Consider the following 26,051-nt stretch of genomic DNA (forward strand, 5'->3'; position numbering starts at 1 on the left):
GTGGCTGTTAAGCTTGAAATCGGCAGTGGAATGTTGCCTCGGTGTTTGTCAGCCAAAAGACACCACATCTTGTCCTCTCTGCGGAAGATGATGAACGTTATGAGCTTATTGCGATGATGGACACAGCTCTGGCCTAATAATTTCATGGTGTTCCAATATAAGAACATTTTTCTTCCAAAGGCACTATAGAAGCAAAATAGGTAGGATGAATAATTATAACTCTAATTTTCTCTTTTAAAACATCTAGATGCTGGCAGCATAGCATGGATCTCGGAGTCTGCCTCTTGACAGCACATAAAGCAGCAATAAGCTGAACAGAACTGCTGACCAACAGCCAAAAGATCACTTAGCTTACACACATCTGTATACATGCACACTCTTAAAGGTGTCCAGAAGCCTTAGTAGATTGCAGGGAGTGTGCTGATGGAATGTGTCTGATGGTTTACAATCATAGGCTACGGTTTAGTGCTGTTAAATTGGTCTGCACAGTCCTGAATTGATGCAGGTCTGATTACTGATCATGGCAGTAAATGTAAAGTGTGGCAAGACTGATCAATGTGCTTCATTCATTGAGCTTGCTCAGCAAAAGTCAGCACTGGTGACCAGATGTGTGTGTGTGTGTGTGTGTGTGTGTGTGTGTGTGTAACACAAAGATCTACAGACATTCTTTATCCACATACCAGCTTGTAGCGAGTGAAACACAATAATGTCCTCCTCTAATTCATTTAGTGTACACTACTACATTCAAGTGCAGAGCGACACAACAGAAGAGAGATTTTCATTGACTGAATGTGCAGCAGCTGTATGTTTCCACATTACCCACAATGCACTTACAGTTTAGTGTACAGCAATGTTAGAAATTTCTATTTTATTATTAAATATAAATATTTACCTCATGGAATTCATTGTAACCATATTAGACATTCTGTGGCTTTTAGTTATATCAACTGCTTTATTTATATCAACTGGCATTTAGTTAGGCGCCCGGGGAGCAGTTGGGGGTTCGGTGCCTTGCTCAAGGGCACCTCAGTCGTGGTATTGCCGGCCCGAGACTCGAACCCACGACTTCCCATTTTTACATTTTGCTCCCACATTTGAAATGTGTGGGACAACATTATCACTTAAAGTGGCATTTTTGCCTTGAGTTTTTGTTAATTTCTTGAGCGGATGTACGGAGAGGTAAGCTTATGGAAAATACTCTTTCTGATACAAATTTGAGTGACAGATGGATTATTAAAATGTTTTATCGCTTTTCCTACCGCACATGGCTCATCCAGGTTTAGATTAAGACTATTAAAACAACATCTTCATTTTCCGTGAACGTTTGTGGTGTCACTGACTGAAGGTGATGCTTATAGGATTATAAGATTATGGAGGAGAGTTTTACTAGGAAAGCTAAAAAATGCAGATCAGGGTTGTTGAAGGAGGATGTTTTTGCCACGACTTTGCTTTCTTGTATTTTCTTGGAGCTGTGGGAAAGTGTGTGATCTTTATGTACCGTATGATCAGCTATATTAAGGGTAAAAGCTGGTTGCCTTGTTGTACAGTATGCTACCTTACTGAACCGAGCTGAAGTCAAAATGCATTTATTTAGGTTTTGTACAAGAGTAGAATTGCAGTCTGAAGAAAATCAGCATTGTGTGACCATTTTCAAGCTTTTTTTCTTTGATTCTTTTTCATAATTGAATACATGATGTTTGTTTCATCCCTCATTCGCTTTTGTTCTCAACAGTGAGCGTTGGCATCTTTGTCCGTGTGTTGTCATTTTTCATCAGAATCAGGAGTGACTCATTTGAGCTCTTTCTCCTCACATGGGCCAACTCACTCACTAGCATTCAGCAGGCTACTGGCAGGGAGGAATGTTAAATCAAGCTCTAAACACGACTTTAAGCTATGGTCCCCTTGACAGCAAAGAATTCCATTTCTCTTTTTTGCATATTTCCTGTTCTCCCCAGAAAAGGAAAGACAAGGAGAATATTTCAAATGTCAGATTTTTCTTACACAAATGATATAACTGATAGGCTAGATGCAATTAGAACACATCTAAATTGCTGTATTTCTTTAACAAACAACAAATGTAAATCTATTATATTTTATTTTAAAACTACACTACCTTTTAAAACTTTGGGGTGGGTATGATTTTTTGTTCTTGAAAGATGTCTCAGCTCACCAACGCTGCATTTATTTGATCAAAAATACTGTAAAAGCAATAAAAGTATGAAATATTAATACAATTTAAAGTGTCATTTATTTCTGTGATGGGAAAGATGAATTTTCAGCAGCCATTACTTCAGTCTTCAGTGTCACATGATCCTTCAGAAATCAATCTAATATTCTTATTATTACAAATGTTGAATACAGTCTGCTTAATATTTTTGTAGAAACCATAAGACATTTTTTTTCAGGTTTCTTTAATAAATAGAAAGTACAAAAGAACAATTTATTTGAAAAGATGTTTCTGTATTTTAAATTTACATATAATAAAAGTATTAATTTCTTTATTTTTTCTTTTCTTTTTTTTTTAAATACCTCACAGGCCCCAAACTTTTGAACAGTAGTGTATGTTTAACATGTCACTGAAGAAAGTCGAAATCAGGCATCCTTATCGAATAAACCAGACACTGGTGTGATTTCAGAGTTTTGTCACCATCACAGAAGGCTGTTGTTCTAAATTAAATTCTCACACTTGCTGTGTAAATGTTATATAATGTCCGTCTGTCTGGTATAATTTGGAACGTTATGAAGGAGATAAGGTTGCAAAATGAGAGAAAAGGTTTTATGGATATTGACACCATATCAAACAGCTTCTGCTCATATTTCTCAATTTGCATCTTAAAGTGAATTGTTCTACTCATATCAGATAGATAGATGATCAACCATGTCGTCTGATAGTTTGGTGCTGGGTGACTCTTCTAAAGGACCTTCCTTTAGGTTGTGTGTGTATGTTAGTGGGTGGATCAGTGAGTATGTGTGTGGAGGTGAATGCTCCATGAATAAAGGGAGGTAATTTAGTTGCCTGCAGCGGTTGTGTGTAGTTTGACCTTATCAAAGCAACCTCTGTTTTTTCTGCTAAACCTGATGAGTCACCAGCCACACACACACACTATCAGAAATTGAATGATATTGTCAGGGGAATATGTCCTGTGAGAGTAAGAGGCGAGAGAGAGCAGTGGAAATGTTAATGTGGGTTGCACCTGTCTGAGCAGAGAGCTGCAGCCCCTCACCATGCATCCATCAGAGGCTCTCAGAAGCAGTTTAGGAGCCCGGAGAGAGCATGAGAGATGTGGCCTCAGCTTGGGCAGGTGATTGATCACCTTCATGGAATTACACCATCTCCAATGCGAAGTCAGTCTGAGGATTAATGAGCTTCTCTCTCTCTGTCTGAGGTAGAGCGGTTTCCAGTGATTGAAACACAGCTTTCATAGAAAGAGATGGCTGAGGACTCACAGCTCACTCCCCAGATGAGTATGTGTGTTCTTGGTTTAACTGCAGATAGAATGGACTCTGGTGTCATCATTTTCCTTCACTTACAGGAAGTGCTCACTTGACCATCACTTTGTGGAGAACATTTACTTCCTGCCCATCCATCACAGGCTGAATGTCATCTGTTAACATTCTGCTGCCGTATAAATAATTTTAATGTGTACTTGTAAGTATTGTGTACCAGTTTGAATCCTCTCTTAGGCCCTTTGTGAAGCAATTGTATATGAATTTTCAGAAAATTCTGCCCAAAAATGAATAGTCATAATTCCCAATCTTCTGAAATCATACAAAAGCTTTGTGTGAGAAACAGATCAAAGTCATTATTTATTGAAAATACAACTGACAACATCCCTAATTGTACTTGGAATTAACATCTTTTTGCTTGATCAGTTTCAGTTTTTGTTTAATCGGAACAGTTTAAAGGGCTGTTCGGGCCTTCGGGGGCAGTCATGGCCTAATGGTTAGAGAGTCGGACTTGTAACCCAAGGGGTGCGGGTTAGAGTCTCAGGTCCAGCGGTACTTGTCAGTGGAGGGAGTGAATAACCAGCACATGTTTCCACCCTCAATACCACGACTGAGGTGAGACCCTTGAGCAAGGCACCGAACCCCCAGCTGCACACTGGGTGCCGCAGTGATATAGCTGCCCACTGCTCCGAGTGTGTGTTCATTACTGTGTGTGTGCACTTGGGTGGGTTAAATGGAGAGCACTAATTCTGAGTCTGGGTCAACATACTTGGCGATGCCACTTCACTCACCTCACTTCACACAGAATGTGTTTTGATGGGAAAAATGAGTGATGCAGGGTAGTGGAAAGAAAAAAAAAAATTTAAAAGTTGAACCTGAGTCCTGCATTTTTAAAATGCTGTATCATGAGACTCTGCAAAAGATGCAAACACAATGGTGAAATACGGCATGCAGGGGCAAATTTAGTGAATTGGTTGCCTCATGCAAAATATATGTATAAGGCCCAATACATTTGCACACATTTACCTAGATCAACCTTGAGCTTCCTTTTTTGTTGTGATGTTTTCTGCTGCATAATGGTGCCCTATAGTTGTGTACAGTGTTTCTACATTTTTCATGTACATGTTATAATGGCTTTCTTTTCTGTTGTAAACCACAAAATAGCAATTAATTTACATTTGAGATACAGGTTTTCACAAAAACAAAATTATAAAATGATAAATCTCACAATTGAGCCTTTAAACCATTTTTTAAGATAAGGAATTTATAATTCGCTCATAAACTCTACTTTACCAGATAAAATGAAAATGGCATTAAAACCTTTCTGAAGACAGTAGGTTCCCTTCAGAGATATAAAAAGATATAAAGTGAGATTAAGAAAAGTGTGAAAAAATACAGTATAGGCTATATTGACGAGTTAAGTCCACTGATGAGTTACCAGTGTAAGCCTATGTGCCATGAGCTCAGCCCAATTGCCTACACTCTCCAAAACCTGTCTAATTCTAAACTTTAAAATACATTTATTTTTAGTTATTTTAACTACAAATTAAAATGAAACTGGAAGAAAAAAAAAAACGAATAACAAAAAGGAAATTATACATTAACACACACAAAAAATAACTGGGTATGCATCCTCTACTTGGGTCCTTCTCATAAACGAGTACTATTGCTCAGTTTTTAATTACACCTTCAGATGCATGATATTTTCATTTGCTACAAGCAGGAATCACAAGAAGCATGTTCACTGCGGACATGCAGATGTTTTGTAGTAGTAATAAACACCGTAAACAGCAACGGTTCACAGTTCTGTGCTTAATGCGCATCTCGTAGCCTGTATGAAAAGCATTTTAGGGGACCCAAGGCGGTCTAATGGGTAATGGGTAAGTCCACCCCTGACAGCATGTTTATGTAGAGAGGAAAAAAAAAAAAGTTAAGTGGAATGCAATGTGTGTTATGGCCCCCAAATACACAGTCATGTTTACTGTTTTCATGGGTGAAATAAAGTCATTTCAATAGAATCCATGCAATCTGAAATTTCATTTGAGCAAAAGATTTCGCCTCACAGATTTTGCAACAGATATGCCATGTCGACCGACAGAAGGCTGCTTGGTTTTAAAAGTGTCTATTTTTGCTTGTGAAATTTTGCTGAAGTTTTGTTAATGTGATTAGAATTGATCCCGACATTAGCTGTTCATTATCCCGCTTATATCATGACAAGTTAAAGCTGTTAATGATGTTTGCAATGCAATATTTGACCAGAAGGGTAAAAATTAGTTATTTCCGTCAGTTAAGGATTGTTAGCTCTAGCATTCTGCCTGCTTCAATTCAGACACAGAGATGAAATAGTGCAGTAAGATCACTAATCAGATCATTTTAATTAAAGAATTATAACATTTATTTGAATTAACTATCGATTAAGAGATAGAAAGGGAGAGAGTTGACAGTTGAGTGTGTGAACTATCTGCATCTGTGCATCTCTCTACAAACAATGAAGCTGTGAGTTTTGAAGCAGGTGATGATAATGGTTATATAGTCTTTGTTGGTGCAGGTTGGAGGAGTGGATGAGATGGGATCAAGGCTGGAACTGAATACAGGTAAGAATCCAACAACGTAGTCTGGTAAGTCCTTACATAGGTAATGACGAGAACAGACAAGGTAGAAGTGAAGAGTGATTGCTTTTTATGCCAGACTTGACGAGATCATTTGTGGCAGGTGTGGTGATGGCTGACTGTGTACAGGTCTTAAACAGAAGGGATGCTGGGAAATGTAGTTCCAAGTGGACTGGGCCGGTGACTGAGGATAGTGGTTGGACTGGTGACTTGAGAGTACTCCCCCTCCCAGAAGGAGCCACCTTGAATCAAAATAGGCCCAACCAGTGGAGTAGAAGGAAGAAACCAGGATAATCTGAGCCAGGGCGGAGCCAGCAGAGCAGGAAGCCAACGCAGAGCAGAAGGTGCAGGAGATCAACAAGGCAGAGCCCCTCTGTAGCAGAACTAAAGACCACCCAAGGCAGAGCAGACGGGATTGATGATAACCAGAGCTGATGACCACCAAGGTGATGCAGACAGGACAGAAGATCCCCACCGTGAAGCAGATGACCACCACAGCAGTGCAGATGGAACTAAAGATCCCTATGGTGGAGCAGATGACCACCACAGCAGTGAAGACAGTGCTAAATACCCCCAAGGCAGAGCAAAAGACCACCAGACACAAAGCACAGAGAGGTTAGCAATGGCCTCAGGAGCCATGTCCAGGCAATCTGTTGGACTTGAGACAGTCTGGGGTGCTGGCTGGCTTGGGACCAACCGGAGGGCCAGCTGAGAGATGGGTGTCTGGAGGGGCACAGGAGACAGGAGCTAAGAAGATTCCTTCTGCCGCCATGGTTTGGACACAGGAGACAAGGGCACAGAAGATTCTGTAAGCCTCTGTGGCCACTTTAGGGCAACCAAGTAACTCAGTGTTGACTTCTTTGGTTGCATTCAAATAAACTGAAGACTCGGGAATGTCCTCCTTGGTCACATTAAGACAAACAGAAGACTCAGGAACAACCTCCTTGGTCGCATTTAGACAGACAGAACACTCAATAATGACCTCCTCTTCACAACGAGTGAGAGAGCAGTGTGTAGCCCAGACACACATTATGGCTACCGCCGTAACAGGGAAACAATCAGTGGCAGAAGGGACTCTGAATCCTCCAAGTTTGGAACAATTTAGTTGAGCACTGGCATGATGGCTATGACATGATTCTGGTGGCAGAGTGGATACTGGGCTGAGCTCTGGGATGAGAGCGGGCACTGGCTGGAGCCTGCACTGGACTTTGGTCAGGGGCTGGAGCCAAATCTGTGTTCTGCTCTGGGATGAGTGGGTACAGGGCTGAGATCTGGGACAAGATTAGGCTCAGAACTAAAGTTAAGGGCTGTAGCCATCTCTGGACTCTGGTCATGGGCTAGAGTCATCACTGAACTCTGGTCAGGGGCTTGAGCAAAATCTGGACTGTGCTTTGGAGTGGATTTAAGGTCTGGGGGGGTGATTCTCATATAGACTTAAGGACTGTAGGTAAACTTAGAGTTAATTTACTGTTACGAGTGGGCTTGGATGAAGATTCAGAGGTTAAAGTGAGCTTCAATTTAGATTTAGGGGTCGGAGTGGGTTCCGATGCAGACTCTAAGCCCGGAACGGACCTTTTACTTAATTCTGGGTCTGAAGTGGACTCGTTACTGAATTCTGGGTCTGAAGCAGACTCGCAACTGAACTCTGGAACAGACTCCTGACTGAGATTGATGAAATGAGCGGGCTCAGGGGTTGGAGCTAACACTGGAGCTGACTCAGGGACTGGAGCTGACACTGGAGCGGACTTAGTGGCTAGAGCCGACACTGAAGCGGACTCATGGATTGGATTCAACACTGGAGTGGATTCTGAAATGGTTTGGACTGTAGCAGATTCTGGATTGATTTGAAATGGTGCTGACTCTGACTTGACTTAAGTTTTTCTTTTAAGTTTCACTTTAAGAAGTGGGTAATAGAGAGTCAACATTGGCAACATTAATTTTACTGGCATCTTGTCTTTTCTATGCTATCAGTTTGAGATTGTTATTTCTATGTTGTTTGGTTTAGTACTGATTGAATGATTAAGGTTAAACTACTGGTACTTGTTATTGATACATTGCTTGTTATTGTCTGACAGTCTGACAGTCGGATAGTGCGTGTATGAGTGCGCTTGTGTTGATTCTATGTAAAGCATCATTTTTAAGTGGTTGCTGAAATGTATATATTTTTTGTATTGGGATAGAACTATATGTATTAGTATAGCGTAAATTCATATTTAGTTTGGAGCATGTATGTATTATGTATAGATTATTTGTTTTATATTTTTAGGGTGACCATTTTACCACCAGTCCAGGGACTGCAGATGCAAAATAGCCTTCTGGCTAATTCTGGCATATTGTACATTTTTGTATTATTTATGTGCATTGTTCCTGTCAAATAAACCTCAAATAAACTTGGACTGGAGTGGACTCTGGAGCGGGTTTAAGAGCTTGAGCAGACTCTGATATCACAGGAAGTATAATCAGTCTTTTTCAGAAGTAGACCAGCTCAGCAGGAGAATGTATCGTTCCAGTGTGCAGTTGCTAATATTCCAGGGCAACCGTGAAAATAATGGTTCCTCCAAACATACATGGAAGAATGTCATCAGCACATCATTCTCCAAATAGACCGCAGAGGCCAGCTCCAAAAATTCATCAGCAAATTTGACTAAGGGATGGTCATTTTGAGTGAGGGAGTATAGCTGGTCAACAAGATTGAGAGGAACGCTCATACTGCAATACTGCAATGGTGGGCCCCCACAGTCTAGTTAATGAATGGGAAACACTGGAGGACAACTGTGGTAATGTGAATCACAAACTCTTTATTTACATGATATAGGTGAAGTAGCAGTGCAAGCAGGTGAGTGTCAAGTTCACAGAGTTCTTAGGTGACTTAGCTGAGATGATAACGCTTATATAGTCTTTGTAGGTGCAGGTTGGAGGAGTTGATGAGATGGGATCAAATCTGGAACGAAGACAGCTAAGTGTCCAACGAGGTAGTCAGGTAAGTCCTTAGGAACAACAAAACTAGACAAGGGAGAAGTGAAGAGTGACAGCTTTTTATTCCAGACTTGACAAGCTCATATGTGGCTTGTGTGAAGATGGCTGACTGTGTGCAGGTGTTTAACAGAAGGGATGCTGGGAAATGTAGTTTCAAGTGGACTGAGCTTGTGACTGAGGATAGTGATTGGAATGGTGACTGGAGATTGTGACACTCTTTGCTAAAGGGAATAATGCAGCGATCCAGTATCTAAGATATTTTATTAATAAAAGTCACAGGGAAGTGTTGATAAATTTCTGTACTCTGATGTTTCTGTGTTTGCGCAGCGTGATCTCCGATTTCTCTCTCTCTCTCTCTCTCTCTGTGTGTGAGTGGTGAGTGTGTTTATGTGTGTCAATGAAAGCAGCGCATTAACATAGAACGGTGATTAAACTGACTTGGAACTACCTTGGGCATTAAACGGTTTTAATGCATACCTGCTAGCCAATCAGAATTGAGTATTCAGACAGACCATGGTATAAAGTGTTTTAGGATATGTATTAATGTACCAAGACTAGAGCATGTTTTAACATATTAGCATAGTTGTTTTGTTAACCATTAGCTTTATACATTAATTTAAATTTGAGCAACCATAGCAATTAAGCAAAACAGCATCTCTGGATCACTCTCTGTGTGATTTTATTCAGATAATGCCAACACCTGGAGCAAATCCCGGGGCAGCCACATTCTCACTGCAGGGGCCTTCATGAGTTGAACTGTGTTCCTGAATAAACAACTCTCATTTCATTTTCTTTAGTTTTGTCACAATCCGGTATGTTGTGGTGAATGCATCAGTTTATTTATACTGCTAATATGTACTTTGTATGATCTGGTAGACTTGAATTATATGAGGCAGACATTGTGAATAATTGATGGTTTTTAGTGTGTCACTATAAAGCAGGCAGATGCTTCCTCTGACATCAGACAAACAGCAGATTTACATTGGGATGAAAGAGGATCAAAACCATTTAATTTTCTGTAATGGTTTTAGGACTGCCATTCTGATGACACAGCATCTAGCAGGCTTTCTCTCTCTCTGTGTCCTGTAGGTGGTGGGCCCTCCAGCTGCAGGGGCTTTCAGAGAGAGGCCAGCTAAACCCACAGCTTTCCGTAAGTTCTACGAACGTGGAGACTTTCCCACTGCACTGGAACATGACTCTAAAGGCAACCGCATCGCATGGAAGGTATGTAAAAACATAACTTATGCTTCTGTTTTCTTTGTAGTGCAACATACAGTATTTATCAGCTGTCCTTGCATATTATAGATATAGCTATTCAGATAAAAAACAAACTGTAGGTGATTTATTTGCATTTCATTTAGATGCCAATTTCCTGAAGTAGACTGTTCTTGGTCATAAGCTGTGACTAATGTTAAATGTGGCTTGAGTAGCACTTTTCCAGTACATATTGTGACAAACAACAAACTGTCAAAAAGTGATTCAGCTGCTTCTTTTACAACTTGAACTGACCACTGTGATATTATTTCTGTTTTTCTGCATGTTTGAATTATTGCAATATAAAATAAAAGAAATGAACGTCATTGACCCTTTAATGGTAAGGTAAAAGCGCAGAAATGTTTCTGTGAGAGTTAGTGGATAGTAATATATAGAAAAACCCAAATCTCCACCTTGATATAAAAACTCGTGTGTGTGTGTGTGAGAGAGAGAGAGTATTATGCTTTGAAAAGTTAAAGAGCTCTGATAAAATCAGAGTGATGCTCATTGTCCCCTCTGCATTACAGTTGTGTTGTGATACAGCTTGTAGCTGTGTTTGACCTAATAGCGGACTGTTGCGAGTCTCTGTGTGCATGCAGGTTAGACACAGTGTTTATTTCATGAAGGTCGGCAGTAGTATTATCAGTGTTAACCTGCTGTCTGCGCACTAATTCAGAAGAATCAGAACAGTGCCTGACAAGCACGACTTACAATAAACACACGCTCACCACTCTCTCCTTCATGAGTAACTCTGAAAGCCTTGGCATGAATTATTAAAAGCAAATTTCAAAATGAATTTTCCTACGCTTTTGAAAAAATAATGTCTCTTTTTCTTTGTGTTGTTATGAAATTGCTGGGAGCCAACAGGAAGTGGTGTATGAAATTGTAGCTGTCACATCTAATGTATCTGTAATGCTTATTGATTTTCCTTCTCAGGCAGCCATTGATTTGATTCTGCTTTTCACACACAGTATTTACATGGCTTCATTCTATAAATATAATACAGGTATTCGTGAGTAAAACCGTGCCCTCAGTAACCCCTGCAATATATGCGGTATGAGGTCACTTAGAGGTCATACTTGGGTTGAGTGTTTCATTAGGCATATGTTAGTGTATGTTAGGTGTAAGTGGAACTAGCGCATGTGTGTATGAAAGGCTGGTTTATTACATGAAGTGTTTGGGCACAGCTGTGTTAGTACAGAGGAACCCTTGGGGCAATAGTTCAAGATGAGGTGACCAGATCAATCTGTCTAAAAGAGATGGAGAGAAAGCTGTAATAGAGTCTTGTTTTTCATCTAGCTGGTTTAATCATGCAGATCTGTCATTGGGTCAATGATACGACACCCTGGATCCTTCATGTATTACAAAATACCTGAAAAGTGCAATTAATAGATACAGTGGCTTGAATACACCTACATTTATATAAGCAGTTTTTAATTTCTGAATTAAAATTCAGTTTAATATATTTTGGGGAGCATTAAGTAAAAATGTTGTGATATCATAATGAAGAAAAAAAAAACTCATTAAAAGAATGAAATTCTTGACAAAAAACTGAAGTACTTTGACATGATCTTTTTATTATTATTTATATTATTATTAATAAAAAATGTATAATATTTTGAAAAAATTGTTTAACTGCCTTTTCTTTATTTGACAACAAAATCAAAGTCACGTGATGTAACCAACATGCAGAAAAAAAAAAAAAACATAAAACAGAATATTATAGATGGGGCCCTTGCAGACCTTCATTACTGTATGTCAAGGTCAAAAAGTTGCTTAAAGTGTCAGATAATTTGACTGTTTTATAACAAAGTAAGACTTGTTTGCCATGTGAAATGTAATGTGGTGCAACTCTTTGAATTTTCATATTTAAATAGGCATATTTATTTATTAATTGTTTATGATATTTGTAAAAACGAAAATCTCATCTCATCTTGTCTCATCTCGTCTTGTCTCCTCTGTTGAGTGTGTGTCCCCCTCTCTGTGCAGCAGGGAGCAGCAGTGCATTCTTGCAGGCGTTTCAAAGTGTTTCCCCTTCTCCTCTCCTGCATACCTCCCTGTCTTTCCAATTCATGATAAACATGGTGCTTTAGAAAAAGGCTCTTTTCGGTTGGATATTACTGTGTGTGTTTGCATCTTTAAACATAGAGTTTGAAACTTTTGCTCACTGTGAGCATTCAGATGTGTGTATTCAGGGAGGAGGTGTGTACTGATGTATGAGAACAGACCCTGCTGTTTAAATGTCAAGGGCAGCGTTTGAATGCACAGGGATGTGAAGTAGAGAACTGATATTTTTAGTTTCTTTCTACAAGTCCTCACAATTCTCTCTCATGCTGTCTCCGCAGTTAAAGCTTTGACGTGATGTGTTGAGAACATGTGCAGTACAGTGATAAGAGTAAGCAGGAGGTTTCGCTCACTCTCTTTTTTTTTTCTCTGTGTGTTTGTGGATCTCTTGCACATGGCCCTGTTGCTATCAGAACAGTCCATCAATTTTATAGTGTTCCAAAGTGTTTTCCAGGGATCTCCATCGAGAGAGAGAGAGAAGGAGGAGAGAGAGAAAGAGCTATCTGATGTCGTGGTCACTGATAGGAATGAGAATCTGGCAGAAACCCAACAAACTTATCTTTCTGTATGCCGTTGTTCAGATTTAAAAGCCAACTGAATAGAAAGATATTGTAGATTAAGTGCTTAAACATTTTTTCTATTCTTAAAAATTGCTTTATTCCGTTCACTAGAAAGTATTGTGATTGCAATTGAAAAGCCTACTTTTTTATTTATTTCTACAGCGTAGACAGGAACATGTTTTTAGAGAGAGTAGTTCTAATCTTTAACTGTGAAGAAAACTTGCCAATCAATAATATTTGCAATAGAATTGACAGAATTCTTGTGTTGAACATTTATTTTGCTGTGAACAGGTCTTTAAAGAATTAAATGATTTTGTTTGTGATTCTGATTACATGTCTGTTTACTTAATAATCATTGTATTATCTATTTTTTTAGTAGCCTCCTTTTGTTAGTGTTGTTGATGACTCAGTGAATGTATCAAGAACCGATTCAGACAGTGATTGAGTTATTAAACCGATTCAAATCAGTAACTTACAGTATATATTTGAGCATTTTTAATGGCATACAAGAGTCATTTGATTAATGATTCAGACCACAGGCTCTTCTGAATAAGAACAGGTTCTCCATCTATCCATTCATTCATCCATGTCATCCTTCACCTTTATAAATTATTCCAAGGGATTCTGTGTTCTACTTTTTTCTCCTCTTATGTTGTCATTTTTTTGTAGAGAATTGTGATGTGTATAAAATCGAAGAAGCATTTCATAGAAAACATCAATGTAAACTTGATTCCTGCTATTATGCTGCTGACTGGGGAGGGTTGGGGGGGTGGGGGCAATCAATTAATCTGATCAAGTGCTTCAGGGAATGGAGAGGGTAAGAGATCTCATCCATTCAATCCCCTGATTGAATTATGTCAGGAGGAGGGGGAGAAGAAGACCTGTATGCATGAGTGTGTGGCAATGTGTGTAACACTGCAGACACAGCACTGAGGTGGGGTGTTTTTATTTTCCCTCTTCTTTTATCTCCATCTGCACATTAGCATTTTAATGGGCGGTACCTTATGTGAGCACAGACCCTCTCCTGACAGTTATATGACCCGTCCAAGGAAAGGTATTACTCTCAGGAGTTAATCCCACAGTCTGCTTTGGAATCCAAGAGCAGCCTTATAATAGACCTGGCAGGACATACACCTGTTTAAATACAGAGAGAAGAGAAGAGCAGCTCCTTCCGGATGCCTTCAATCTCTTTGCAAAAACACCCTGCCACTGGTAGTTGCCTGCATAGATTTTTCTCCATTTTTATTTAAATTCTGGGCTGGAGAGAGATCAGGCAGTCCAATAACATCCTCTTGCCTTTCAAAGGGAAATAGTTGATATGGATAAAGCCAAAAGCATATTTCCAGTGTTGTTTCCAAATGATAATGCCATTTTTGGCATGGGAGCTAAGTTCTGGAAACTCTTCTGAGTTGATCACCTGAGCCATAAATGCCATGTGATTAATCACTATGCATGAAAATGAGTTTTGATCAGCTGATGGTAGCACGAGTAAATATCCTAGGTTTTGACGTCAAAGGAAGCAGACAGGGAAAATAGCCCTCATTTGCTCACTCTCATGCTGTTCCAAACCTGCATGATTTTCTTTCTTCTCCAGAACACAAAAGAAGACATTTTTGGCTTGCTGTTTTTGTCCACACTGTTAAAATGTTTGCAATTATAAAAAAATAAAATAATAAAAATAGGTAGGTTAATAGTAGGTTAATTGTAAGCATATTTTGGTGAAAAACTGTAAATGCTTTAACATCACATTTCACATTTTATACAATTTTACTCTAAGACACTGTCAAAAAAATGTGTTTTATTAGTAAAAATAATATATGATTATAATATAATTTATGGTGAAAATCAGTTAAAGAACAAGAAGAAGTCCCTTTGTGACACATCATATAAGATTATATTTTATATAAATAATACTGTTTCTTCTCTTTTTTTTTGTTACGTTTTCTGTTAGTTAGTTAATGTTCATTGCATTATATTAAGTGGGCTGTCCATAAGCCATAACCAAACTTTCACCCCCATGCTTAACACCTAACCACAATTATCAGAGAGGGTAAAAAATAAAAAGAGAGAGTAATGAAAATAAAAAACCATTCTCTCGGGAATTGAGAGTAGGCGCTTAATTAATTTTATTTATGGGCTGCTAGTAGAAATGTGTTTTATCGATCAACTACTGTATATTTGCTGGTAGACCTGCCTAATGTAATGGCCTGGAATAACTCCAGAAGGGCATTTGAAGATTTGAATGTCAGAATCTTCAAACTGACACAATACATGTGTGGCAACAGTGCTCCAGATCTACTGGGGTTTAACGAGACGGCAAAATGATATTAAATGCTTGGAAGTTTGAAAATTGTGTTTTCTGAATGACTGATGATGCTCTTTCCAGCTCTCTCTCCTTCCAGCCCTGAATAAAGATAGTCTGTCCATGGCATTTATTTTATTAGAAATATGGAATAGGGTGAGTGGCAATCATTGATGTATCTGAACTTAAAGATTGGTGCCTTTGAGAGCCCAGACTTTGGCCGAAGAAGAGAGACGCATCAGGGCTGGGGGTGTAGGATCAGTCGTTCTGCCCCACCGTGAGCCACAGAGCTGCTATTGATTGACATGCTCATAGCCAGCAGGCTGCAGATCTAAATGGAGCCTTTAATTAACTAAATGGAGCCATAGCAGCTGGATGCCAAACACTCCTCAGCATAGAGAATGAGCAGGGCGCACACTAATGTCAAATACTAATGCTAGCAGCGCACGTGGCTGGCAGAGGGGAAACTGACTGGGGGAGGCAGTCATTTGATATTCTACCTCCTTCTACCTCACACCTCAGTATAAGTGTTGCTGTCATGCCGGACCCATCACTAACTTAGACCCCTATCACACACTCTGTCCCCTTATGCAAAGCTTTTCCTCTTTTTCTTCCTTTTTTTCTTCAAAAGATATCACCCTCACTCTCCTCTGCACACACTCTTTCTCTCTCCACTTGCTCTCATTCCTGTCCACTCATCCGTTTTGTCAGAGGTTAATTGGTTTGGAAATGATTCTATTCATTCTGGACGGTAATGCTGTTATCCTGAGAAAGAAGAAATACGCCACACATGCACTTAAGCCTAATTTGAAAGAAAGGATGGGGGGGTATGGGGGGTGTAGGAGAGAAAGAAATCCAATTAAATCTAGCCTGACTTTTTTATTTTTTTGCCCAGGCCTGTCCTCACAAGTCTTTTATTAAACTTATGGCGGAATTTCATTACCTTGAAAGCTTTTTCTCCCCCCTCTTTTGAGAGGATAGACGGCCCTAATGTCTTTCTTGTAACCTCAAGGTCGGTATGTTTGGATTGGTGGAGGTGCTCGAGCATCGCTGTGATTCATGCACTGTACGATAGGCAAGCACATATGCACTCGCCGCAGATGAAAGTGCCCCTGTCACTGCCCTTGTTGTGAATCAGGAAAGACATTGATATTCAAATTCAGACACCCACGGGGCTGTTCATGTTTCCCAAGTGTAGCGACACCACCTCCCTGGCCGTGTCTCTGTCTGGCTTCTTTCTCTGTCTGTCTCCCAAACGGCTGCACTGTAACTCTCTGACCTTCTCACTCCTTGCAGCTGCTCAGATGATGACTGCCTGTCTCACTGACTGTCTCTCTGGCTGTTCCTGTCTCCCTGCAGCTCTGCAGTCACCCTACAGCTGTTCTCTCTGTATACAGTCTCTATGATTGTCTTTCTCTCTCCTTAACTGCCTTGACAGTCTCTGTCCTCACATGAACTCTCTACTTGCTGTTCCATCTGTACTTTCATACTGAACAAAGCATATAGATCTGTTGGTCTGTCAGTCTGTTGGTCTCCATCCATTTACCTAACGTTCTCCAAACGTTCATCCATCCATCCATCCATCCATCCATCCATCCATCCATCCATCCATCCATCCATCCATCCATCCATCCATCCATCCATCCATCCATCCATTTACCTGTCTGTCACCATTCACTCATCCATTCATCCATTCTACTGTCTGTCTGTCTGTCTACCTGCCATTTTCCATCCATTTATCCATCCATTTCCTGACTTCATCCATCAGTCCATCCATCCATCCATCCATCCATCCATCCACCTCTCTATCTACCTGCATGTTTCCACTCATCCATCCATCCATCCATCATCCATTTGCCTGTCTGTCACCATTCACTCATCCATTCATCCATTCTACTGTCTGTCTGTCTGTCTACCCGCCATTTTCCATCCATTTATCCATCCATTTCCTGACTTCATCCATCGGTCCATCCATCCACCTGTCTATCTACCTGCATGTTTCCACTCATCCATTGTATTCATCCATCCATCCATCCATTTACCTGTCTGTCACCATTCACTCATCCATTTTCCTGTCTGTCTATCTACCCGCCATTTTCCATCCATTTATCCATCCATTTCCTGACTTCATCCAGCAGTCCATTCATCCACCTGTCTATCTGCATGTTTCCACTCATCCATTCATCCATCGTGTAGAGATAGCATTCTTACCCCTTATTGACTGTATTTGATGCTTAAAGTATGTACCCATAAGTTTGTGATTACAGTTGAATTTCTGTTTATCCTGTGAACATATTCACAAAGACAACTAAAGCTATGGCAACACCACATACTGAATGAAAAAGTGAAATATCATTTTATCTTTCAAGGCTCAGTAGGTCCCATTCCCACATGACACTAATTTCCGATGGCAGTGTGAGTAGGTAGGTTGTAGCCCCAGCACCCTCACTCTTTCTTTCTCGCTCTTTCTTTCTCTGACATTTAATGGTAGGTGAGATTAGACACAATCACCAGCCTATTTCTGGTGCTCTGGGGAGCCCTGAGAACCCCCACACATTCAAAGACCAGTGACTGATCTTCTGGCAGTTTAGCTATAGTGTGTGGGATTTGATTGTAGGGTTAGTTCAGACTGAGGTTCAGGCTGTGTCTGAAACCTGAAAACTGCCATATGTAATATACAGAGGTAGGATGGCACTGAGGCGTGCCTGAATCTGATGTTTGGACAAGATGCTTTTATTTTGTTTGTGTGTGTGTGTTTTTTTGTTTTTGTGTGTGTGTGTGTGTGTGTGTGTGTGTGTGTGTGTGTGTGTTTTGGCTGGAAGGGATCATTCTGCCATCATTTACTCACTCTGATGCACTCAGAAAAAAGGTACAAAACTGTTACTGAGGTTGTACCCTCTCAAAATGTACTAATAAATAAACTGTAGGTACTTATCTACATATCTACATTATAAAGTACTGATATGTACCTTTAAGGTTCAAATATGTTCATTTAGGGGTAAATACAAAGTACAAAGGTGTATCTTTTAGCTTTTGCAACTTAGTTTACCATGCCAATGATAGCTTTGTACCTTTTTTTTTCTAAAAAGTGTGTTATTCCAAACCTGTTGTGCAACACAAAAGTAGATATTGGAAACTGTTTTTACTTGTACAATCAAAGTCAATATTGGTCAGTGTTGGACCCACTGACTTTTAATGGACAAAAACTGTTCTTTGTCTTGGGCAAACCATTCTTCAAAATATATTTTGTGTTTTGCAGAAGAAAGAAATTTATGCAGGTTTGGATGAGTAAATGATGGCAGAATTTTTCATTGTTGGCTTAACTATCCCTTTAAATAATATATATATTTTTTTATTTTGATGACTTCTATTTCAACTGAGAAATAAGCATTCTATACAATTTATATGTGCTTAGTCATGTTTAAAGCTCATTTGAATTAGTTAAAGATCATTAGAATCACAAGGATTGCATGAACCTTCAACCTTTTGCTTTCCAGACCAGATCTGTTCACTGCAGTAGATGCCACTGAATTTCTGTCTAGGTCACATTGTAAATCTCATTAGCGAATTTGTCACGCTTTTCTCCATTATGGGGTCTGACGGCCTTTGTGTCCTGATGGATGTGGCTTTGAGTCACTACATCAGAACTGATGATCCTGCCCCTGAGTCCTTATCTCCCTACCTAACACACGCAAACATGCAGGATAGAGGAGAAATAGAGATGGATAGAGAGAGGGGACGGAGGAGAGAGAGGGGAGGGGTTGCTGACTGCATGCATCTCTCTTTTCCTTCTTTTGTGATAATGCAAGGGTGATGGAAGAGACGAATGAAGGATGCTGTCAAAGTGTCACCTTGCTTTGTTCTTGTCGCGCATATTAGGCCAGAGAGAGACACAACGTCCTGCTGGCTACCAAACACCTCCTTTCACACCAACTGCTCTCAACAAATGGACAGCTACTGTCAGTCTGTGTCAAAAAAAAAGACAAATCAAAACAAATGGAAAGTGAGGTTGAGGGAAGAAACAGAGGGAGAGAAGCGGATGGTGGCTTGTAAGCCCTCAAGAGCGGGGCAGAAGAGGTGGCGCTATATTAAAAACGCTGAATTATGGATGAGGGGCCAAGGTGACAACCACTTCTGTGACCCCAATATGGCTGAGAACTGACCCAGCACTGTGACTAAATCTTATTACAGCTCCAGAGCACCTCTGACTACGGCCAGCGTACGTGTGAGTTTATATCGCTCTGTGTGGCTGTACAGTAAGTGTTTGTTTTCTGCCTGTAATGTATGAGTGTGTGTGTGTTTTGTTGTCACTAGCATGAGTCAGAGAGGTAGGCAGGATCCTAAAAGTGCTGAGCTGTTGTATTTGTCTCCTCCCTTAAATTCCACAAATCAGCATCTTTTACTCTTTGTCACAGATGTCCTCTGAGATCCAGACCCCCTCTCACTGTTTACAGTGTGTGAGACACAGACCCCCCACAGACCTGTTCACAGGAGGTTTCAACAGCCTCTTTGTGTGTTTCCATTATCTCTGCAGCAAGAACACCCACCCAATAGCTCTGTTCCAAAACAGTGAACTGCTTTGTTATTACTACATAGGCAGCGATATGGAAATGGAAACTCGTTAGTGTCTGATTTGAAACACTCTACATAAGCAGGAACTCAGAAACTTGCTGTACAGTAGTTGATTTCAGTAGAGTTTGTCGTTAGCATAATATTATGCTATATGCATACACAAATATTGGGAGAATTAATCTTTTTTTTTTTAATTAAGTTTTTATTGCTGCCTTTCAGCTTTTCTCCACCATCTTGGATTCTTTCACTGAGCTCATGGCAAGACATTTTGGGACTGTCTTTTTTGAGAAGGATACATGTGAACCTACCTTTGAATGTGCTTAAAACAAGGTATCTTAGCCTTGAAATACCTAGCTCAATAGGTTTTGAAAGAGAGCTTAAGTTCTGATGGATGGATTGATAAAAGGACCTTTATAGGTTCTAGAGGAAAAGGGGGAATGGAGCACAAATTCACACTGACGTTCACAAACATAAACAAAGCAGAGTTTAGCTCCAGCTGTAATTAAACACACCTGCACCAGCTAATCAATGTCTTCAGACTCAGTTGCAGCTGATTTCGCATGCATAGCTAAACTCTGCAGGACGCTGGCCCTCCTGGAACAGGATTAGACACTGAGCTATGAAGCCGCATGATGTGTCATTCTTCTATTGGTCACATGTCTTAACCTGATACAGTTTTGCTGGGCAACATTCACCAAACTTGAACTTCGAAACAAAGCAAAATGCAAAGAAAAACTTCTTTGTGTGAGTTTGTGTTTCCTGTCTCATGATTTTGCATGCATATGAATAGGAGTCAGTTGAATGAAAAGTAATGTGTGTTTAGTCTCTTGGATGCGTGCACAAATACTGAATCTTTATTGGGAGGATAATATGTTTAAACAACTATTATAAGGCTAAATAACAGGGAGAGAGAAATTGAGAAAAGGCATGCGTTTTGGTGTGGGGTTAAACAGAGCATGGTCTGTCCTAATGAGGGACATTTAGGCTGTGTGCAGATGGTCTGTTTTCCTCTAGTGGAAACTGTGTTCGGCTGGGAAGCTCTGAGAACTGTCCAAACAATCTATTAGTCCATACCTGCAGTGAACATCAGTACCATCCATTCTTTTGCTTGTTAGACAAATTACTTATTTCATACCTCTAAAGTCTCTCTGCTACATGGAGCTTTAGATCGTTTTGTTGAAATATCACATTTAGTGATTTTGTGATCACATACAGCTATTAGAAACCATCTGTGGAATGCCAGATTCATCCAAATTAAATGTCCGCTCATCCTTGATCCTTTTTCTGACTTCAGTTCATCAGCAAATGTATTCTGCTGACATGCTGTCACGGTCACTTTCGAGGGGGTCTAGTGGCATAAAACAACTTGCAAGGCTTCATATGCCGTACTCAAGCGTTACATTATTAACCATTCTGCACTCTACAGTTTTCCCTTCTTCGTTTTCAACTATTTATTTGAATCTAAAAACCCCTGCTGTGAGCTCTCAGCATTTTTTAGTTAGACTCTCTGCGTGACACAGTATTTATGTAAAATTGTGTATCTCTATGAAACACATGCTTTGATGTTGCATCCGAGACTTTGAAGTGCTTGAACGTGTCCGTTGGTCATCCTCTATTTCTTCATCTTTGATCAGGTCCTTTAGAGCAGGGGTGACTAGTTAAAAAGCAGTTACTTGATGTCACACCTGATTCGGTTTACTTTTTTGATGCAGAACTGCTTCAGAGCACCAGACGAAATCATTTTTCACTCTCTCTGGTCTCCGATAGGATGACAGGAAACCCTGGAGCTCAAATTTGTTCGAGGAAAATTAGAAGCAAAGTGTTCATTCAGTCCTCAGAGCCGGCCCGCTCTCTCCCCTGCTCAGAGAAATGGCCTCCATTTTCCACAATCTTAACGACCTTTCATAATGGCTCTTTGTCAGGGCTTTCATTTATGACAAAATTCAATGCAATCTGTCAGTCTGGGGGGCAATGGCATTTATAAGAAATGGGCACACTAAGGGAGACTCCATTATGAGAAACATTGTAGTGTTGCTTTCCATCTCCAAATAATAACAATAAAACAACCTATGAGCAAATTTGAGCTTTAATGAAATTAAGCTGGAGCCAAATGGTGCATTTTAGAGAATCAAAGTAGGATGGAATTGAGTCGGGCTGAATTAGGATGTTTATTGGAAGTGGTGGGCAATCAGAGCAGCACTTGATTGGTCGGTAGAGGATTGAGCGTCCTTACCATCTTATAGTCTATTGCTCTGTCTCAATGAACGTCAGTGCCATAGTCCAGTTTCTCCTGTGCCAGCTCTCAGTCATGAGCAGCCCTTTCATCTTCCTGTCTGAGCACTTTAATAACCGTAATGGCTTTCACGATAAATGACCCTTGGCCCAGGCAAGAATACGCATTGCAGGGTTTGAGTCTCACGTGGAGGACGCTTGTTGTTACCCATCCCCACAAAGGCCGATGTCTGCGGCAGAACCACTGCTCAAGAGACGCTAAATCACTTTCTAAGTGGACACAAATGTTCTGGTCCTGAGCCATGCTGGTTCCACCGTACTGCTTAGCATCTTTCTCCCACAGTTAGAGGTGAGATGAAGTGCTGTATTATTTGGAGTCGTGTGCTAAATGAAGACAGGTTGACCCTTACTATGCCCGACTGACGGTCTGTCCACCTGACGGTCGTGTCTCCAGTCCCCTCCTCATGTCTTCATGCAGATGTGATTTTATTAAAGGCACCGGGGCTGAGAACATGGCTCAGCTCATTTATCGTCAGAGGGCAGGACGAGGACAAATGCAAATAGAAGTAATAAAGAAGAGATGGAAATCCAAAGAGAAAAGTTCAAACCGGTGTTCCACAAATAGACTGAACATATCAGAGCTTCAGTCAAATCAATTACAGCTCCCAATAAATTTTGTACTGACTTTATTGTTCTGACCGTAAATAGTGCAGGGTATTACTTGTTGAGATGCTTTTATAAAAAAAAAACAAAAAAAAAACAAAAAAATTATTGAATACTACAAGACAATTTCAAGTACATTTCTTTTGTATGATATATAAGAGTTGGTACCTCTGAACATGAAATTATGTCATTATTTATTTGTTAACTATTTTTTATTATTTATTTATTTATTTATTTTCTTTTGTGGAACACAAAAGGAGTTTTATTTTTCATAGAAAACTATTCATATTCATTATTTGGAAAAATATTCTCATTTATTTATATATTTATTTAATACGTAAATGGATTCCACTAAAATTTAATGTTTTTCTCCTGTTGTTATTTACATAATGTGATATCATAAAAATAAATGTGATGATGTCACATTTTGTGAGATATGGGTAAGGTTTAGTAAAAGATTCATGATTGGCCAGGAGTGAGGTGTATACCCTGTGTGTACAGTATGTGCTCAGCAATTGTTGTTCATTTTCTAAATATATTAGATGTGATGTAAGAGAGGTTGAGATTAAAGTAAATGAAATGCTCTGTACTGCCAGAAATATCTGTATGTATGAGGTCAAATTTCAGAGTTTTGTAATGAACGCCTGCATTAGATCTGTGATATTGCAGTTCTTTTATCAGAGGTGAGAGAGATGTTGAATGAGAATGACCGATAGCGAGAGAGAGAGAGAGGAAAAGAGCACAAGTGAGCTGTTTAGTCTATTCAGTGAGGAAAAGTGCTCCATTCACAGCATTTAATGTGCTCACATTCCCTTAGATTTCCTCCTCAGTGCCTTTCTCCTGAAGAGCCGAGCAGGTGTCTGAAGCACACACAGGAGCCTTTTCTTCTTCCTTCTCATTTATATTCTGATTAAGAGCAAAATGACACATCAGTAGAGTTTTTTCTTTACCGCCTGGTTCCTCCTCACTGCAGTCAGTGCCCGTGTAGTCTGGGTCTGGCTGTGTGAAGAGCTCAGCTGCAGTCAGGTTTATCTAGAAGAAATGCATATGTTTAATTTTCTGAGCTTTGTGTGTTTTATTACCTTTGAAACTGACTGATTTTTTGTCACTTTTTGTAAATGCATACATATATAAATGTAAATTAAAAATATGCATATCCAAATTTTTCAAAAGTTTGGGATTGGTAAGATTTTTAATGTATTTGAAAGAAGTTTCTTATGCCCACCAAGTCTGGATAAATTTCATCTAAAAATTCAGTAAAACCGTAATATTGTGCTATTATATTACTACAATATAAAATAACTGCTTTTTATTTCAGTATTTTAAAATGGGATTTATTCCTATGATGGAAAATGAGAATTTTCAGCATCCATTTCTCCAATCTTCAGTGTGACATGATTCATCAAAAAAAAAAAAAAAAAGTTTTTGTCTCATTTTTATTAATTGATGAAAATGTTAATAGATTTTAGTTATAGTTATTGTCATTCAAAATGAGTTTCTATTTCATTATCGCCTTGTTTTTGTCTGTGAAAAATGTCATTGTCAAAAATATGAGAAAATTCGAAAAAACAAAATTAACACTGCTTTACAGTCACTTTTGATGAATGTAATATATCCTTGCTGAATTAAAGTTGATTTCTTTATAAAAAAAAAGTTACTAATAACCAACTTTTTAACGGTAGTATACAGAATGTTTCCCATTTATGTCACGTACTCCAGTACAACAGTAGCAGTAAAATTGCACAAAATACTATAACATGCTGTATTTGGGAGTAATTTCTTTTTGTTTACCATTTTTAATCGAATTTTACTCAGAATCTTCTCATAATTACTACATGTCCATTATTGACTTGGTATATAATTTTTCTAGATGGCTGGAACAGATGTATGGAGGATGCTCTGGATAACTAGTTAAGCCATGTCAGTGAATCAGATTTGACCCTTTGCAGGGAGCTTGATTAACAGGCGATCTCACCAATCATAACGCCGAATCTGCCATTTTTGACAAACAAACCAGACAGGAGAGTAGATTAACATCTGTGGACTTAAACTTGAAAAATGGTGTGTATTGACATCTTTCCGCCTTTGAAATAAATGAGCTTCTGATGTTCATTCATATTTATTTTGTGCTTTAAGTGAAAAGATGATCGGTTCACATGTCGCTTAAACTGAGGCTCCACAGTGATCTGTCACGACATATTAAAGAGCCACAAAACAGTATTTATTGTTTGAATTCCTTAAAAAATTACAATACTTTGTTTCATACCAGAATTATGTCTTGTCTGTCGGCACATTGTCAGTGTTCTCTTTGCTCCGCAATATATTTTACACTCCGTGAGAACATGATGTTTGGCATGAGAGCGGCATGGCTTGTCGGACATAGTTACAGTAACTAAGGGGGGCAGGTCTTTGTGAATGGTCAATTGAGAAAGTTTTCTGGACTTTTCAGATCACTTGCAGCAAAGAGAAAACTGTGTGTACAGACCCCTGCTGAGATGCTGATCTTTTTGACATATGTTGCTTTAGATTACAAACTGTATTATTGGATTTTTGTGTTTAAAAGCATATAGGACAGTCTGAATCCCTATCTAAAGAACCATCTGCTGTAGTGTAGTTTGTTTCTGTGCTTTACCAGCTATGCTGGCAAAGATCTCAGCATCCAACATACCAGCCAAAGGTGATAGTTTCTGCTGAGTTTGGTTTTCGCCTCTCTCTCTCTCTCTCTCTCTCTCTCTCTCTCTCTCTCTCTCTCTCTCTCTATCACTATATCTCTCACTCAGTCTCTTTACATTCTCGGCCTCTCTCCCTTGCCTGGAAAGCTCAGACAGATGCTGTGTCCTGTGTAGAAGTGTGGGTGTTTGGTCTCCAGAGGGGCTTGACAGCATCCCTGCCTGCTGTGTTATAACCCTGCGCTGAGGCTGACCCCCTGACGACATGGATCGATACAGCACAGCAATGAAGTGGCCCATCGATTAAGCCCATGACAGGGCATTTAAAGGTTTAATCTGGCTAACGAGGATAACCTTTCCCTCTGAGGCAGCAGCCTGCATGAGAGGAATGTACTTACGAAAATCAGGAGGCCCGGATCTGGATTAGACGACCTTTAGTGCTTGAGACTTATTTCTGGATGAATACATTCAGGCAGAGTCCAAAATTCACTTCCTGCAAAATTTCCCAATGGTGGGTGAATTGAGAAAATTTACTGGCCATAAATGTTCCTTACTGGATGCTAAGGATGGGTGCTAAAACAATAACGCTAATTATTGTTATATAATTTTCCTTGATAAAACGATAACAAGAGTTCGAGAAATGTTCGATATAATGTTTATACACCAAAAGCAGAACAAAACAGTGCTACTCATTTGAACCGCA

The 26,051-nt window shown here is 39.6% G+C and overlaps 1 protein-coding gene across 2 annotated transcripts in view; it reads left to right on the plus strand.

The window, feature by feature from the left end:
* Positions 1–26,051, plus strand: part of LOC109107944 (parkin coregulated gene protein homolog) — an 88,980-nt gene that overhangs the window by 11,334 nt on the left and 51,595 nt on the right. The window contains exon 2 of one of the 2 annotated variants that reach the window (XM_042774145.1): positions 10,122–10,256. The exons of the other annotated variant lie outside the window; for it this stretch is intronic. Within the exon in view, the coding sequence (XP_042630079.1) occupies positions 10,122–10,256 (135 nt within the window). The remainder of the gene's footprint in view (positions 1–10,121; positions 10,257–26,051) is intronic. 2 annotated transcript variants of the gene reach the window in all.

Source organism: Cyprinus carpio, chromosome A17 (genome assembly GCF_018340385.1).
Source record: "Cyprinus carpio isolate SPL01 chromosome A17, ASM1834038v1, whole genome shotgun sequence".
Lineage (NCBI taxonomy): Eukaryota > Metazoa > Chordata > Actinopteri > Cypriniformes > Cyprinidae > Cyprinus > Cyprinus carpio.